General features: G+C 53.6%; 1 protein-coding gene across 3 annotated transcripts in view; it reads right to left on the bottom strand.

Moving 5' to 3' along the window:
* Positions 1-775: 775 nt before the first annotated feature.
* RXRA (retinoid X receptor alpha) overlaps positions 776-15402 on the bottom strand; it is a 118224-nt gene continuing 103597 nt past the window's right edge. For all 3 annotated transcript variants that reach the window (XM_087753241.1, XM_087753244.1, XM_087753243.1), the window contains exons 7-10: positions 11117-11249; positions 9835-9926; positions 8037-8142; positions 776-4282 (exon numbers count right to left, since the gene is read on the bottom strand). In XM_087753241.1, the coding sequence (XP_087609367.1) occupies positions 4135-4282; positions 8037-8142; positions 9835-9926; positions 11117-11249 (479 nt within the window). In that variant the 3' untranslated portion in view covers positions 776-4134. The remainder of the gene's footprint in view (positions 4283-8036; positions 8143-9834; positions 9927-11116; positions 11250-15402) is intronic.

The raw sequence follows: 15402 nt of genomic DNA, 5'->3' as shown, positions 1-15402 counted from the left end.
AAAAAACCCACAAAAAGTCTGTAATTGCTACGATTATAATATATGTATATGTGAGTGAGGGTATTTATACAGTGTATATATCTACAGTACATACATGTATACACACGCACATATGTATCAACTTAAACCAGCTCATGCACGCTCGTCACTGATGGGGACAGCATCAGCTCTTGAGCCACGGTCCCGCCATCTTCAGCCCTGTTAGGAGCAGGAGCTGCGCCCAGCCCGCCACGCCAGGGCTCTCCTCCCCGCTGGGCGGCCACCGGGCCCAAAGCGCAGAGAAGCTGCTGGCGAGCTCGCAGGGTCGGTGCGGGCTTCCTACACCCATGGGTGCTGGGGAGATGAAGGTCCTTTGCTTGTAATTCCACTCCTCGGGTCCCACCCGGCAGCGGTGCTCAGCCCCTTCGGAGCTGATGGATGCTCAGGAAGCTCCGGCATCCTCCCGGGGTGGCCCGCGGGATGCTGGATTCGGCTCGGTTTGGGTTAGGGCTCGGTTGAAACGCGCACATGCGAGAAGGCAGCGAGGAACAGCCAGGGTGGCAGGTGGGTGGCTGAAAAGCTGATGTTTGTGCTATCTTTAGAAAATTAAAGATTGTCCCACCAACAAACAGGAATTAAAAAAAAAAATAATTAAAAAATAGATCACCCTAATCAAACCAGATTTTTGCAAGAGTATTAAGATCTGGTTAAATGAAAGTCCTACCTCTCTAGTGAATAATGTGCCTTTTTTTTTCTTTTACCCATGTATCACCTCTTCAAACAAACATGTAATATGTTTATAATTATTATGATGATGACAAAAAAAAAAAAAAAAGCCAAAAGTGAAAAAGAATACAAATGAAAAGACTCAAACTCATGCAAAAGCACGTTGCTTTAAGGCTGCTGTGGCAGATGTTACCGGACACACAAAAGCTTTTCCTTCTGATGGGGAGGGCTGGGCTGGTGATGCTGGGGGGGCGGCGGGGTGGGCTGGGGTCCGGGCTCTGGGGGTTGATCACACGCTCAGGACCCACTGGCAACCCAAAATGCCTGGTGTGGCTGCCGGGGGAAATCACAAGAGCTCTGCTGAAAGCAAGAGAGTCATGAGGAACTACAGCAATGCAGCGGCTCCCTCAACACCCGCCAAAACCAGAAAGCCCAGGACAACACTTAGCGTTTCCCCAAAACCCTCCTCAGCCGGGGGGGCATGAATCGAGGCTGTGCGCTGCTCCGGCAGGGAAACTGAGGCACGGAGACACGCATCCTGACTGAGAGCCCCTGGCCTGCAGAGCCTTCCCCTTTGCACCATGCTCCTTGCTGAGGCTACCCCCGTCCTCATGGCATTTTATTTTTATGAGGTTAAATGCTAACTGGGATGGGATGGGATGGGATGGGATGGGATGGGATGGGATGGGATGGGATGGGATGGGAGCTCCCGCTCTGCAGCCTGGCAGTGCCCAAGGCTGCAGCCGGCCAGACCACAGCCTTGCCAGCCACCGCAGCTCAGCACCCAGCACCAAACAGCCCCTTCCAAGACATCCATCAGGAAAAAAGTGGTTCCACCCAACAGAGAAGGACAGCGGGTTTATTCTAGTGCAATGTCCACTGACTCTTTTCACAAAGGACCCTCATCCTCTCCGGCAAGCGAGCTCCAGGCTCCTTTCTGCCAGCAAGAGCCAGGCCAGGGGCTGCCGGCTGCCGGGGGCTGGTTTGGCTCCAGGCTGAGCTCTGCGCTGGCTGGCTGGGAGCTGACACCTCCCTGCGAGCCCCCCGCGGGGCTGCGCCAGCCTTCCGCTGGCAAGGAACAGCCTGCTCGTGTTTGCTGGCACCCTTTACATATTTCATTTCTCTTGCCTAGTTTTCTTGGCAAATTCTTGCAGGGTGAAGCTGTTTAATAATATTTTCGGCGGCGTGCAGGCTGCTGGAGAAACACAGCCAAAACACTTTCCCTGCCTCTGTGGATTTGCCACTTCAGGCCAGCCTAAGGGAAAGTTATGACCTGAAATCCTGAGTATTTATTTAGCAATGAGACGGCCTGGTTAACTGCAGGGGATGGTGCTGGGGACTTGAGCTGCCAGCGGGATGACGACAGGCAGGAGACAACTGTGTCGCCTCAAAAACAGAGGTGGGAGCTGGTGGGCACTGCTCCATCCCCCTCCAGGCACAAAGGAGGTGGCTGAAGAGCCAACTACAACCCACAGGGAGAAAGAAGAGAAAGAAATACCTTGGGGACCTAATGCTTCTTTGTTTTAAAGCACAGAAGACATGAAAGCGGTGGGGAAGCCCTTGGCCCGAGGCCAACCGCAGGCACCTTGTTCTTGGCTCCGAGCACTCACCCCACAGTGTGTTCGGGACAGTCCGTCCTGCCAAGGGGGAAAAACGCTCCCCAACATCCCTCACCGCTCCCTCTGCTTTTTTCTTTCTCTAACTCATTTTTTGGTGGAGCTCTGGAGACACCTGATGAAGGTGAAATGGGGATGTGAAGAGGAAATGCTCCCTGGCTGGGGGATCCTGTCCTGTGGGATGTGGGTCTGTTCCTAGGACTGTGTCCCTAATCCCCAAAAACCTGTCCATCTCCCTGCTGCCACACAAAGATTCAAGGAAAGGACCGTGCAAAAGCTAAAGTGCTTTTGGTGCTCTTGGCATCCCGGATGGGCTGGGGATGGGCACGCTGCTCACACAGGCAGGGGCTGCTGCCGCGTCCCCCACCCAGCCGGGACCTCTCAGCCCCTGCGTCCCTGCCCAACAGGGGAGATTCAGGGGATGGGGAGCCCTGTTCTTGCTTCACCACTAATTAACAGCCACAATTACCAGCCTGGCCAAGCACTCCCACTAATTGTTGCCTTGCACTGTTTTGCACTGCAGCTGCTGAATCAACAGGAGCAGCCCCCTGGGTGAGCCGAAACCCCCGTGCGAGGCAAGGGCTCGGGCGCTGCTGGCCCAGGGGTAACGCCTGCCGGTACCCAGGGCTGCTGTGTACCCGCAATGCGGGCATGGAGAGGCATGCTGAGCCCACCCCATCAGCTGGAAATGCCCCTCCAACCTCACTGAACCACATCAGGACCAAAAAAACCAAGAAGGAGCCATTGCTGGCACACCAGCTTCTGCTGCTCCAATGCAACAGCCCTTGAAATAAAGCGTGGGTCTGGCAGGACAGGCTGGACCGAGCCTTGCGAGTGGAGCCGTGCCGGGATGCTGGGCGCAGTGCTGAGGGCAGAGGTCCCAGCAAGAGCCCACGAGTTGGGGAAGGGCGATGTTGAGTCCCTGGCAGCCTTAAAGCAAGTGCTCCAGCCAGCTCGTGTCCGCGTGGGCAGCTCCACACCGAGCACAGAGGCATCTTTGGGAAGAGCAGCGATGCCCAGCTGCCCTCTAGGATGGCAAAAGGGGATTTTTTTCAGGTGCTGCCGCCCGCGGGACCCTCTGCACAGAGGGTGAGAGGGAGCCCTGGTTCCCTGTGCCACCAGTCGCCTTGTTATTTGGGGGGGGATTCAGCTCAATCCCAAATCCTCTGCTTTTAATTGAAGGAGAGGCTCTGTGCGGCCACGGGTGACTCATTCATGGGGCACGGGCCGGGCCGCCTCTCCCTCCACAAAGTAACTACCGAGACTACTAATAATAGTTAGAAACCAAAAATAGAATTCTTTTTTTTTTTCTTCTCTTTTTGAAAAACTCCATCCTCTGAAAATAGCCAGCTGCAATCCAGCGAGTTCAACCACTCCCCTCGGCTTGTCCAAACCCCACTGCCCCAAGGGCTGGGACCATCCCCGTCCCTGCTCCAGTCCCGGGGAAAGCACCGCCGGCCACGGCACGCACGCTGGGTGATGCCAAGCCTGGCTGGCGGCTCACCCCAAAACTCATGGCACGGCGGGGGCCGGGGCAGGGGTGCGAGCCGGGGCGGTGGGTGGCAAGCTCTCTCCGCTCCCACTTCTCTACATCTAGCACAGGGAACCAGCGAGCAGGTCTTGAGATGCAGCAGTGACAGCAAACGGACAAGGGTGAAGGCAGTGAGGACGGCAGGGGATCGCCCCGGATCAGACGGTGCCTCCAGCGCTGGGGAGAGGAGGGAGGGACGGGCTGGGGCGGCGGCGGAGGAAAGCAGAGGAAGGGGCCCCGCGAGACCCCGGCCGGGCGAGGGACTGACCCAGCAGCAGTTCTCTAAGTCATTTGATGGGGTGCTTCCAGCATTTCCATCAAGAAGGTGTCGATTGGTGTGTCGCCTATTAGCTTGAAGAAGAAGAGGTGCTCCAGGCATTTTAGGCCGATGGACCGGAGGGCCGGGAGACGGAGCAAGAGCTTTGCGAACCTGGGGGCAGGAGACACGACATGGTCAGACATCCCACCGGCAGCCCCGCTTCTGCCCTGACCCCCAAAGCTTCTGTGGCCGCTCCTGCTCAGAAGGGCTGGGAGTCAGACACAACCTCTTTTGCTACCAAAGTCATGGGGCTACACCCAGAACTGTGCAGAGAAATCATTAAGTATGTCCCCAGCCTCGAAGACGAGGCAGCCATGGTGGATATTCACAACAAACACGTGCTGATAGCTGAGCTGGAAGAGTAAAATAAGAAATGAGAGGCCATCCCTGGCCTCGAGTGCACGACTGGCTTCGTGCATCTGTGTCACACATGTGCATTAACCATTCGGTGAGCATCCTGAGATGCTCGTGGGGTCCCTACACCACAGCCACGGGGAGGAGGCACCACGGGGCCAGCCTTGTCGCAGGCAGTGGTGCGAGCAGCTTCAGCAGTTTGATCTTTGGTCAGGGAAAAAGGCAAGCAGCTGGGGAGGGGATGGAGGAGACGCTGAGTGGCGTTAGTCAGCACTTCGCTTGGTGATGCCCCTCTCCTGCAGGCACCGGGCACCATCACTTGGGCTGCTGCTTGCTGCCAAGCCCTGAGGGCTGCTGACACGGCAGAAACCCAGCTGACAGCCAGGCTGGAGGTGTCCCAGGGGTGAAGCCAATGGAAGGAGACACGGGCTTTGACACAAAAGCTGGAAGCAGTGCTGCAAACCAGCGAGGACACAGGGTGCTCCCCTTCTCCCTGCCTGGCGCAGGGCTCCGCTGAGCCCCAGCTGAACAAAAGCCCTTTCTCCCCAGCTTGCCCAGTGGAGTTGCTTGTCAGGTCGCACCCTCGATGCCGGCAAGAGCTGACAGGCAGGAGGGGTGCGCGGCCGGGCAGGGGAGAGCCAGGGGGGCTGGGGAGAGCCGACAGCACTGCAGGAGCCGGCTGGGGCAAAGGAGACAAGCCCGAGAGCTGGCCGGCCATGGCAGGGAAAGGCTGCTGTGTGTCGGGCTCCACGGGCGGCAGGAGGCTGCGGAGCTGGGAGAAAGCCACTGGCTCCTGCAAGGGTGTTTCAGAGCACCCCAGGGTGCCCCCACCCTGCCTGCCTGCACCCCAGGGGTGCAGGCAGCAACCCCAGGTGCTGCGGGATGTCTCCTCCCTCTCTCAAAACAGCAAAAAGGCCCTTTAATGGCTGGGAGCACGTTTATTTGTTTTTACTGCTGCACAATCAGGGCTTGAACATAAGCAAAGGCCGCAAGCAGCCCAGGGAGAAGGAGACTTTCTAGAAAACACACACATAGAGAAACATGCATAAACATACAGATACTATACATGCATGCACACTTTTCTCTCCCCATTTTTTTTTTTTTTTTTTGCTGAGCTGGCGAGAACGGTGGGAGCAGAGCCAGGAAAAACAAATCAGTCCTACCATCCCATTCAGGAAGTTTCACTTTAAACCAAACCAGATGATGGCTCCAGCCCTCGGATACGTTTAACTGTGAGATAACCAGCCCACAGCACAACGTGCCAGGGCTGTGGCCGGGAGGGGAGAAAATAGCCCCGATTCCCCACGGCTGCTCGGTGTCACGTACGCACCGTGCCCTCCCTGCGGAGGAGCAGGGGCTGGCGCGGGGGGAGCACTGCTGGGTTTTTCCTAGGAATGCCTCCCTTCGTCTCGCTGCTGAAGAGAAGTTCCCTTTTGGTGTTTACATGGTGCTCACAAGCTCTCGATAGCTGGGGACTAGGCTGAAGTCACGCACCAAAGGGCATCTGAAGCGGTGGGGAAGCCAAGTGCTCGCCACAGTGTGGAGCAGGGGAGGGCGCCCGCCATGGGCTCGACCAGGCATTTGCTCAACCACAGGAAGAACTTGTTTCCAGCCCCAGATGGTGATCACACCGTGCCATGAGACCAGGAGGATGGAGAGAGCTGCTGAGAGCTTCATTTAGCTCTTGTGCAACTCTGGACTCCCAGCCCAGGAGTTAACCCTCCCGAGCCACCTGGGCTTATTGCACCATTGCCCTGCACCATAGAAGAGATGTGGTGAGGTCAGCAGTGTCCAGTCACAGCTCTCAGGACAGCCCTAAGTGTGCAAAAACCTTTGAGGTCACCGAAGAAGGGTGTGAGGATCACACAAGGAGGTCCCCAGCCCAAGGTCATTCAAAGCCAGAGAGAGATCAAACTCCAGAGCCCCTGGTGCAGCTACCGGACCCAAAATGCTCCCTCACACATCACTGATCATTGAGGTAGAGCCCTGGGGAACCGATTTTGACTGGTGGCTCGGTGGCTTTGCTCAGTCATGCACAGCGGCCTCATGGTGTCTCGGTCGATGACAAGCGGGGCTGTCCCCATGCCATCCCCCTGCCCAGTCCCACCCCAGCCCGCGGCAGCGAGCGGCCGCGTGCGAGGGCAGCACGACTCAGCTGCCGACACTGGACTCCTGTGCAAAGCAAAACGTTCATCCCACTGGGGGAATAATCCAGGAGAGCTGCTGGCCATGACTCCCAGAGCAGCTCTCCTTGTGCCAGCTACGGCTGGCTGCTCGTTGTGAGCTCCAAGGGGAGCAGAGCTCTTCTGAAACACCAGAACAGCCAAAGTCCAGGGGCTGGGGCTGGATTTGCTTAGGAACTGCAATTTAATAACGCTTTTGGAAGAGGAGTCAGCTTGAGAGTTGGCCTGGGGTCCCTGCAAACCACCCGGGGGAGGAGAGGTAACCACCCCTGCTCCGTTCACTGTGCTCATCCCTCCCTTCCCCTCCTCACCGCAAAGTCCAGCACGCCCAACGGTACCTTCAGCCTAACTCTCCCTGCCACAAGCCAACCATCAACATCCAAGAAGCCCCTGTACAATGTGTCTTCTTCTATCAGCCAGCACGTTGGTACCCAAAGGGGGGAAAAATAAGTGCAATATTACTTCTGAGGCCGTGGTCTGCCCGCTGCATTCATTGCTGTAAGAGCATCCTTTATTTTTTTAACCATCCAGGCATGCAAGACCGGGAATGCAGGTGAGATGCAAATCCCAGTTGCTTGGGCTGTTTTTCCCAATATTCACGCCTCAGCAGCGATACGCACCAGCAGCAGTTTCCAGTGCTTTGCTTGGTTTCTCAAGTGACTGTCAGTAACTTAACTGGCAGTTGCCAGCTTCAGGCTGTAACTGGGAAAATGCGCCCACTCAGCTCCAGAGCGGTCCAGGAAAGCATTCCTAATTCCCCCTCCCATTCCCAGCTGGATTGGGGGAGGCGGGGAGGGGAGAAAAGAGCATCAATTGAGGCTTTCACTTCCCAGCAATGATGCTCATCTGCCACCAAAAATTAACTCCGTGTGTGTCTTATTTTCGCTGTGGTTTGCTCTCCGTGGCTGCCAAAAGGGAAATGATACCCCTTCCCCCATGTGCTCATCCCACTGCTGCGGCCACAGGAGCCGGGGCTCCTCAGGTCTCGGCACCGCTGTTACTGCCCGACCTTGTCCTGGTTGCGTTGCATTTACTGGCATGGGAATAAAGACCTCTCTGCACTTCACAGGGGGATTTTCTAAGGACGTTCGCAACTGAAACAGGTAGAAATGAGTGGGTTTCTCTGCAGAGAACTGTTCACTCCCAGAAGACGTGGGAACAGTAAATGGAAGAGACCCAGCACCTGCACACTGGTGCAGCGATCCAGAGGACGGCACTCGGACCCTGCCCTGGGCCGCAGCACCCTTTGCACCGGCTGCAGCACCCATTGCACGGGGCTTTGCAGGGGCGTGAGGCTGCGGGAGGACAGGGCACAGCCAGCAACTCACCTCCCGGGCTGGTCGGGGTATTTGTGTTTGCAGTATGCCTCTAGCGACGCGTACACCTTCTCCCGTAACGCCTCCACTTCAGCCGGGTTGGAGAGACCTTTCGAGTCTGAAAGGCAACGAAAGGACCATCAGCCAAAAACCTCCAGGCTTTCCAGGCAGGCAAGGACCCCCCTGTGTACCCCCCAGCCCTCTCCACCCCTCCCGGCACCACCAGACCAGGGCACAGCGTGGGTGCGGGGTCTGAACCCCAGGAATTTGGGGCCGTACCTAACACCTCCCGGGGCATGTTCAAGCCCTGAAAGGTTTGCCCTGTAACTGCAGATCTGTTTTACTTCACCTCATACCCCAGTCCCAACGATTCTGGCTCATTCCAGTGGTCACAGACCCTCATGAAAAGGGTTTAAGTCCCCCTCAAGTCCTGGGCTTGTGGGATTTCTCCCTCCAGCACGAAGCACTGTGGCAGGGCTAAACGAAAAGCCCCAGCTCTGGCAGGTCCCCCGCAACATGGCGAGGATCTGTTTTTAGTAGGGTGAAAGGGACAGTCAAGCAATCGATATCCCCAAGCACATGTACCACGGGAACCTCTCCAGATTCCCCTTCTTTTACCATATACGGCTAATCCCAAATTACAGACAATAAATTACTGGTGATTACAAGGGGGGGGGGAAGTCAAGCAGAAAAACAAACCCAAAAACCAGCAATAAACCCTGCTGAAATGCCCTGGCCTGGGTTCGGTGGGAAAGGCCAGAGAAAGAGCCGTGCTTGGGCACAAACCATGCTCCTGCGAGGGCAGGGAGGGGAAGGGGTGGCCGCAGACGCGAAGGTCTGTCCTCGGCTGCCATCTACTTCTGCTCTCGGCTGTCCCGCTCTAAAATATAGAGAACCCCTCAACAGAGCTGTACAGGTATCTGCAGGCTGGCAGTCTATCTGGCCGGGCTTTGCTCTCTGAAACGCCGGAGACAACCCCCGGCACTGAACCTTCTTCTTCCCTTGGGCAGCTGGGGCGAAGGAGGGGAAAGCGAGCAGTGTGAATCCTCCTGGAGTCTGTAAAACTAAGCAAGCTGCGGACAAAAAATAAAGTTCCTGTGTACTTTATGAGCATGTTTCGTGCCTTTCACCCTCTGCAGGCTGTGCAGAGGGCTCTTCCAGAAATGCAGTTAATAAAAGCCCTTGGATGTTGAGATCAGGAAACAGAGGACAACAAGGTGCATGCTTTACTTTGCTCTAATCCATATTTTTGTCTTAAACGATATCTAGATTCATTTTTCCTCCTATTCAGGGACAACTGCCTCAAGCACCAGAACTTTCTTTTTACAGAGTCGGCTGAAACACTAAAAATAGGAAGACTGTGTACATTGATCAAACCAAAGTCCCTCAAGCTCAGCAGAGAACTCAGCCCATCAGGAGGAGTCAACTCCAAAAGCAGCATTCGCCATCTCCTCAGATGATCGCAGCCGAGTCCCGGCCAAGGCTGGGCCCTGCATGGAGAATATTTTGGACCGTGAAACCGTGCTGCCCTCGGCAAGGGGGAAAACACCCTGTGGAAAGGGAGGCCCGGAGAGCAACCCTGGGCATGGATCCAGATCCATCCCTGACCTGCAAAGGACACGCTTGTAAGGTGGCAGACACACGTGCAGCCCTTAATTTGACTTTCATCCTTGCCTCTCTTCCTTCTTGCCCTGTCCTCGGGAGTTGGGTGCCCTCGGTTATTTGCAATGGAGCTTTGCAGGTAAGAAAAGGAGCCACAAGGACACAGCATCAGCCAAGAGAGGAGAGGAGAGAAGGTAACGGCATGTACCAGGGTTGAAGAGGACAATGGCTCGCAGGCAGCCTAGCTCTGTCTTGTCCATCTGCATGTCTCGCATTTTTGACACGAGTTCTGTCAGTACTCTGCAAAGGACACAGAAATCACAGGCGTCAGCGTTAAAAAGAAATGAAAAAACACCCAGGTGTCAGACCCGGAGTGAGGTCCTCCGGTGCATGGTTAATGAAGTCATAGAATCATAGAATCGTTAAGGTTGGAAAAGACCCTTAAGATCATCGAGTCCAACCATCATGGGATAGTGCTTGCTTATACCAGCTCAGGATATGCCCTCATTCTCCTCCTGTATCAAAAATAGCTCATTAGGAACATCAATAGTTCCTGTGAGATACAACAGGGACCACAAAAACTGGCTTCATACATTCACTGAGAGGCTTTGGCACCTGAGAAAGCTGCCTAAAAATAAAAAATAATAATATAAAAAAAACCTCAACAGGTATCTAAAAGCAATTTCCTCTGCTGGTAATTTTTATTACTCCCTTTGCTCTTACTGCAGGTGCCGGTCTTGAAATATTTTCCACTGATTGCCCAGTTTTTCCTGTTAGATCCTGCAGTGAAGTCATGATCTTGCACTTATGACCTCACAGGAAACAAATGATGTCACCCACGTCGGAAGAACAATTTCCTTGCAAAGCAAAGAAGCAAAGGTGATTTGGTTTCAACTAAGCCGTATCAAGATGAGTCTTGGGCAGAGAAATAAGCCACAATTGAAGCAGCGTCTGGAGCCACACTGTGGGTGAAACACCCTGAAGTCTGGCTTTAAAACGCTCTCCCAAAGCACGAGATTAAAGAGCCCTCGGGACACGCATGTGGAACCTGCTGGGTATTTTTGGTGCGTTTTCATTGTGAAAATAAAATCACGTCTTGGTCCAATTAAAGATGAAAAGAAATAAAGGAGCAGCCTCCTCGTAACATTAGAAGGCATCTGGACCCCATGAAAGAGGCTTTGGTTTGCACTGGGCAGCCCTCTCCCTAACTATTTCGGGCTGTTGGTTTCTGCAGGTTTAAGAGGAGGGATTTAATGCCATTGCCTGCAGCAAGGATCATGACATGTCCATGCACGCCATAAGATGGACGGACACGCCTCAGCCTGGGCTCCTCCGGCCACGAGCCCACGTGCCAACACATCTCCATCCGACCCCTCAAGCAGGTTGCAACGCGGGGAAGGGAAGCAGCCCAGCGCAGAGACAGAAACGGGGATGTCTAGGCAAGGTGGCCTGAGGTGCGTTCCCCACCATCCATCCCTCCCTCTGCCCACCTGTCGAAGATGGCCCCGACGCCAGCACTGTGCGCGCTGTTCCGGTGCACGTGGAGCCCGGTGGCTAAGAGGATCCCGTCTTTCACGGCTATGGAGCGGTGGGAGAAGGAAGCGATTAGGAGCTCATTCCACCCTGGGGACGAGAAAACAACCAAGGCCGCAGGTTAGAGCCACGGAGTCCTCACCAGGTTCAGGAATCAGCAATGTCACCTCCCCAGCGCTAAAAAGAGAGGAGGAAACCACTCAAGAAGCGCCTTTGCTAGAGCAACAAGGTTGGATATGGGAAGGGAGGGGGGAGCCAACCCTTTCTGGGATGTCAGGGAAAGAAAAAAACATTAAGGAACAAATGCACTAAAAATATAACGCTAATAAGGGAAGCAGTTTCCTCTATAAACCTCGCAGGCACCAGAGCAAACAGCTCGCTGCCCTGCTCCTCTCGCTGTGAACCCCGGAGTGGGTGTGGAGCCCTGCGTTCCCCCTCTGACCTTATACTCTGTGCCTCCGAGCAGTTAAAGACCTATTAACGCTTTATATCAGCTAATTGGGCTCATTTTCAGGCCGTAATGGGGCACAAAAGTTCATTCACCATTATTCAGCTGTGTAAATCGGGACCATGAAAACTCCTGCTTGCAGGTTTGTTCCTTCTGCTATATAAATACTGGAAGGGATTGCCTCTCCTCTCGCCTGCCACTGTACAGGGGTGTCCCACGTCCATGACTGCTCCACTAACAGCTTTCCATGCTTGGAAATCAGCTTTTGTCTTGTTAGTTACTGGACATGCTATTCAGGAGATAGGAAAACACATCCTCTGAGCCTGGACACCACGGGAGCAGCCTGGGCTAGCGACAGATAGGGAAGAGAGATGCGACCTCCCTCCCCGCCTGCCAGTTCCCCTTCCTAATTTAACACGTCTTCCAGTTCTTAAATCTGCTACCAGCTGAGTTCAAGAATGCGCGAAACAAACCCATAACAAGAAGAAATGCTGTGAAGTTTTGAAGGGTGGAAATTTTGGTGACTTTGAACCAGGAAAGGCATCTTCAATAAGACAAGATGGGTCTTCTGCAACCCTGAGGAGTCTCAGGCTCATCATGTGGCTGATTTACCCAGCCTGAAAATGTTCTGGTGTCCAGAACACAGGGCTGCTTGGCAGGGTCCAGAAATGTCAGGATATTTGATTTTATTTTTTTTTTCCCAGGCTGGAAAAGCAATGCAGCAACATCCTTCATCTCCTCTCCTGCCACAGAAACATGTCGTTTCTTGCTGACTGGAATAAATACAAGGTCCACGTGTGCTGTATTGACCTACTGTGGCAGGGATGGGTTGTGCCGTTAGAAATGTTGACAAGGAATAAAGTTCACTCTTTCCTAAGTGGCCACAGCATGTTTCCACCCCAATCACGGGAACATTTTTTTGGCTATTTACTGGGCGAGGCCTGGCACTTGCAGAGGGATTGCAACACCGTGAAACCCAACGAGGATGGAGGAGAAGACGTGGGATTGCACCAGGAGCCTGCAGGAACCGTGCTCCGTGGCTGAAGAGGACCTGCCAGAGCCAGACCCACAGAAAGCTGCCGTGGGTGTCTCCCACCAGCCGTCACACACGGACCCACGGCAGCTCCACACGCAGCCCCTCCATGCAGCTCCAACCAACAGATGCCAGAGCTGGTTCACAACGTCCCTCCATGACACCAGCTGTCACAACTCTGCCCTGACTCTCGGCCATCGCCCAACACTCCTCTGCCGTGGCTCCGCACAGCTCCAGCAGTGCCAAATCCAGCCTCCTGTTTGCCAGGAATATATGAAAGTGGTGAGGCTGCAGGGTGCCACCAACATCTCAGCTGGGCTTATTCCAGCTAAGGACCGCGGGATTAATCAGCATCTTCAGCTGAATTATTCCCATTTAGAGCTGGGATGTTTCGGCTGAAATGGGGAGCCTATTTCTACCCGGTGATTTCACCAGAGCATCCCCAAAGAGCTGACAAGATAAAGAGGCAAGGAGGAAAAATTACGTATAACCACAGGCAGCAAATCTGAGTTAGAGATCAAACAAGTCTACCCAAAGACTTTTGCATTTCAACCCAAGCTCTGGAGAAGCAGAGCAGATATCTCTGACTCTTGCGACTCCTTTCTGATCAAACAAGGCGGCTGAAGCCTCTGGGGATGCTTTGGCTCCTCTGGGGTAGGGAAGGCACCTGGCAGCGCAGTGACCATCGTGTTAATCCACCTCACTACCAAGTTTCCCCACCAGCCCTATAAAAGGAACTGCAGCTGCAGAGATGTATTGCTCAGCATCCTTTGCCAGGCTGGCCTCGATGCAGAGAAAACAGCAGGTTATTCCCGTCTCAGCTGTAGCAAGCTTGGAAACAAGAAAACCCAGGGAAAACAGGCTTAAAAAGCTGGGTATCCTTCTCCAAAAAAGCTCAGAGAGGGAAGATTTTTAAAAGATTCAGAATTAGAAAAAAGCTACTGCTGGCCCATCCAGCACTGCTCCTCCAAAGATGCGTGCTCCCCTTAATTTTGCCTCCAAGCATGCATGACCGAACCTGACTGACGCGCTTAGCTAAATTTTAATACTTAAATATTTCATGGGCAGCTGTTCTCAGCAGGCCACTCTCCCCATTCAATAATAGATAGAGCCACTGGTTAAAAGACTTGGGGGAGGTTATCTGAGGCCCCGACAGAGATGCTTGGAGCAGGGAGCCCACTGGAGCCGCTCCAGGTGCTCAGCCCACCTCGTGGCCATGGGGTTAGAGCCACCATGAAATCTGGGATGTGATGGGGTCTGCAGCCCCCTCTCCTCCCGCCCCATGGAGTGGCCCCTCCAGGATGCCAGCTCGGAGTTGGTCATAACAAGCGCCAGCACAAAGGAGAGATATCAGGTCAGAAAATCTCCACTTCAGCTTTCATTAGCCTTCTTCTAAAGAGAAAGGAAAACCTTGAACTGTTGTTGCAGGTTTTGTTTCCATTTCACAAAAGAAAAAGGCAGCTTTTTGTCTGAATGCAGTTCTTCCCGGTGATATTTGCAGAAAGCCCTCCAAGATTTCTATAGAGATGCTTCCCCTGCTCATCCACTCTCAGAAGAGGTTCTAGAGACCCTCTTCAAAAATACACTTTCTGTATTTTCCAGAGAGGGCCCTGGGCCAGCTCTGGCAACACTCACACCCATGGAAAAGTCAGAGGAGCACCTTCACCAAAGGGCTAGCAGGAGCCATCCAGGGAGGGCATGGGACTTGGCCAAGTCTGCAGCAAGAATAAAACCCCCAAATTCTCCATTCCCAGAATACTGCTGTAACCACTAGATGAAATGTGACTATAAAAATCTCCTTTCAGTAATATAAGAAGAGTGGAAAACCTACACCAGTAAACGGTGTGACTTAATCGCCCAGAAAACACTGAGGTCAAGGATTTCAGAGAGGTTGCAAGAGGGACTGGGTATTTGCATGTAGGGTCACGGTACACAGTTACATTGGTTGACAGTCAATAAAAAATTTCTAAAAGTATTAAGATTCATGCATTTGGGCTACAGTCAGCCTTATTAAACAGAATGACAGCTAGTGTTTGTTCCATCATCTTCCTACTCTGGACCTTCTCCTGAAGCAACCCTGACAGACCTTGGGCCGGAGGAGTTCCAGCAGTTCCTACGTTTTGTGTTGAAGTGAACACTTTGCACTTGGGTCTTAAAGCACTTTCCTGCCCAATTTCATGGGCATTTATTTTGGGGCACACACTTTCTACAGTAAGAAGTCAGGAATGTTGCCATCAAGGTGGATCAGCAGTGTCTTGTCTACAGAGGCCATTAACTCGAGGCTAGAAGAGTGCAGAGAGAGGAGCACGCACCCTGCAGGGTTTTCCCCTCTTGAATTCCCCACAAAAGTGCATTTTGGGGAAACAAGAGGAACTTTTAAAAGTATCAGGGACTTCAAAGTCCGCAGCTTACTTGGGTTTGGCTGCCAGACCGGTTCAGTCCAGGCAACTCACCAGCTCGCCCTGCTCTGAGGCTGCACCTCTGCTCTACACCAGACTCCTCCATCATTCCCTTTTGAGTTACCTTGACTACTTTGAGTAGCCGAGGTCAGTGTCTCTCATGGCCAAGCGGAGAGCTGGGTGCCACCGCTAGCTGTCAAGGTCTCCTCGTTTCCTCTCCCAGTCTCACCCTTCACATGGAGTTTGTCATTTGCTGGAAGCCACTTCATCTGTCCCACTGACAACTTGCCTTCCTCTTTGTATAGGGAGCAAAACTCTCCGCTGCCTCAAGCCAAAGCCTTTTTAATCACTTATCTGATGATT

The sequence above is a fragment of the Nipponia nippon genome, unplaced genomic scaffold, assembly GCF_047370975.1.
Source record: "Nipponia nippon isolate SJK-2023a ecotype South Korea unplaced genomic scaffold, ASM4737097v1 scaffold_16, whole genome shotgun sequence".
Classification (NCBI taxonomy): domain Eukaryota; kingdom Metazoa; phylum Chordata; class Aves; order Pelecaniformes; family Threskiornithidae; genus Nipponia; species Nipponia nippon.
The sequence above is the reverse complement of the archived record's forward strand: the minus strand, read 5'-3'. Positions and strand labels throughout refer to the sequence as shown.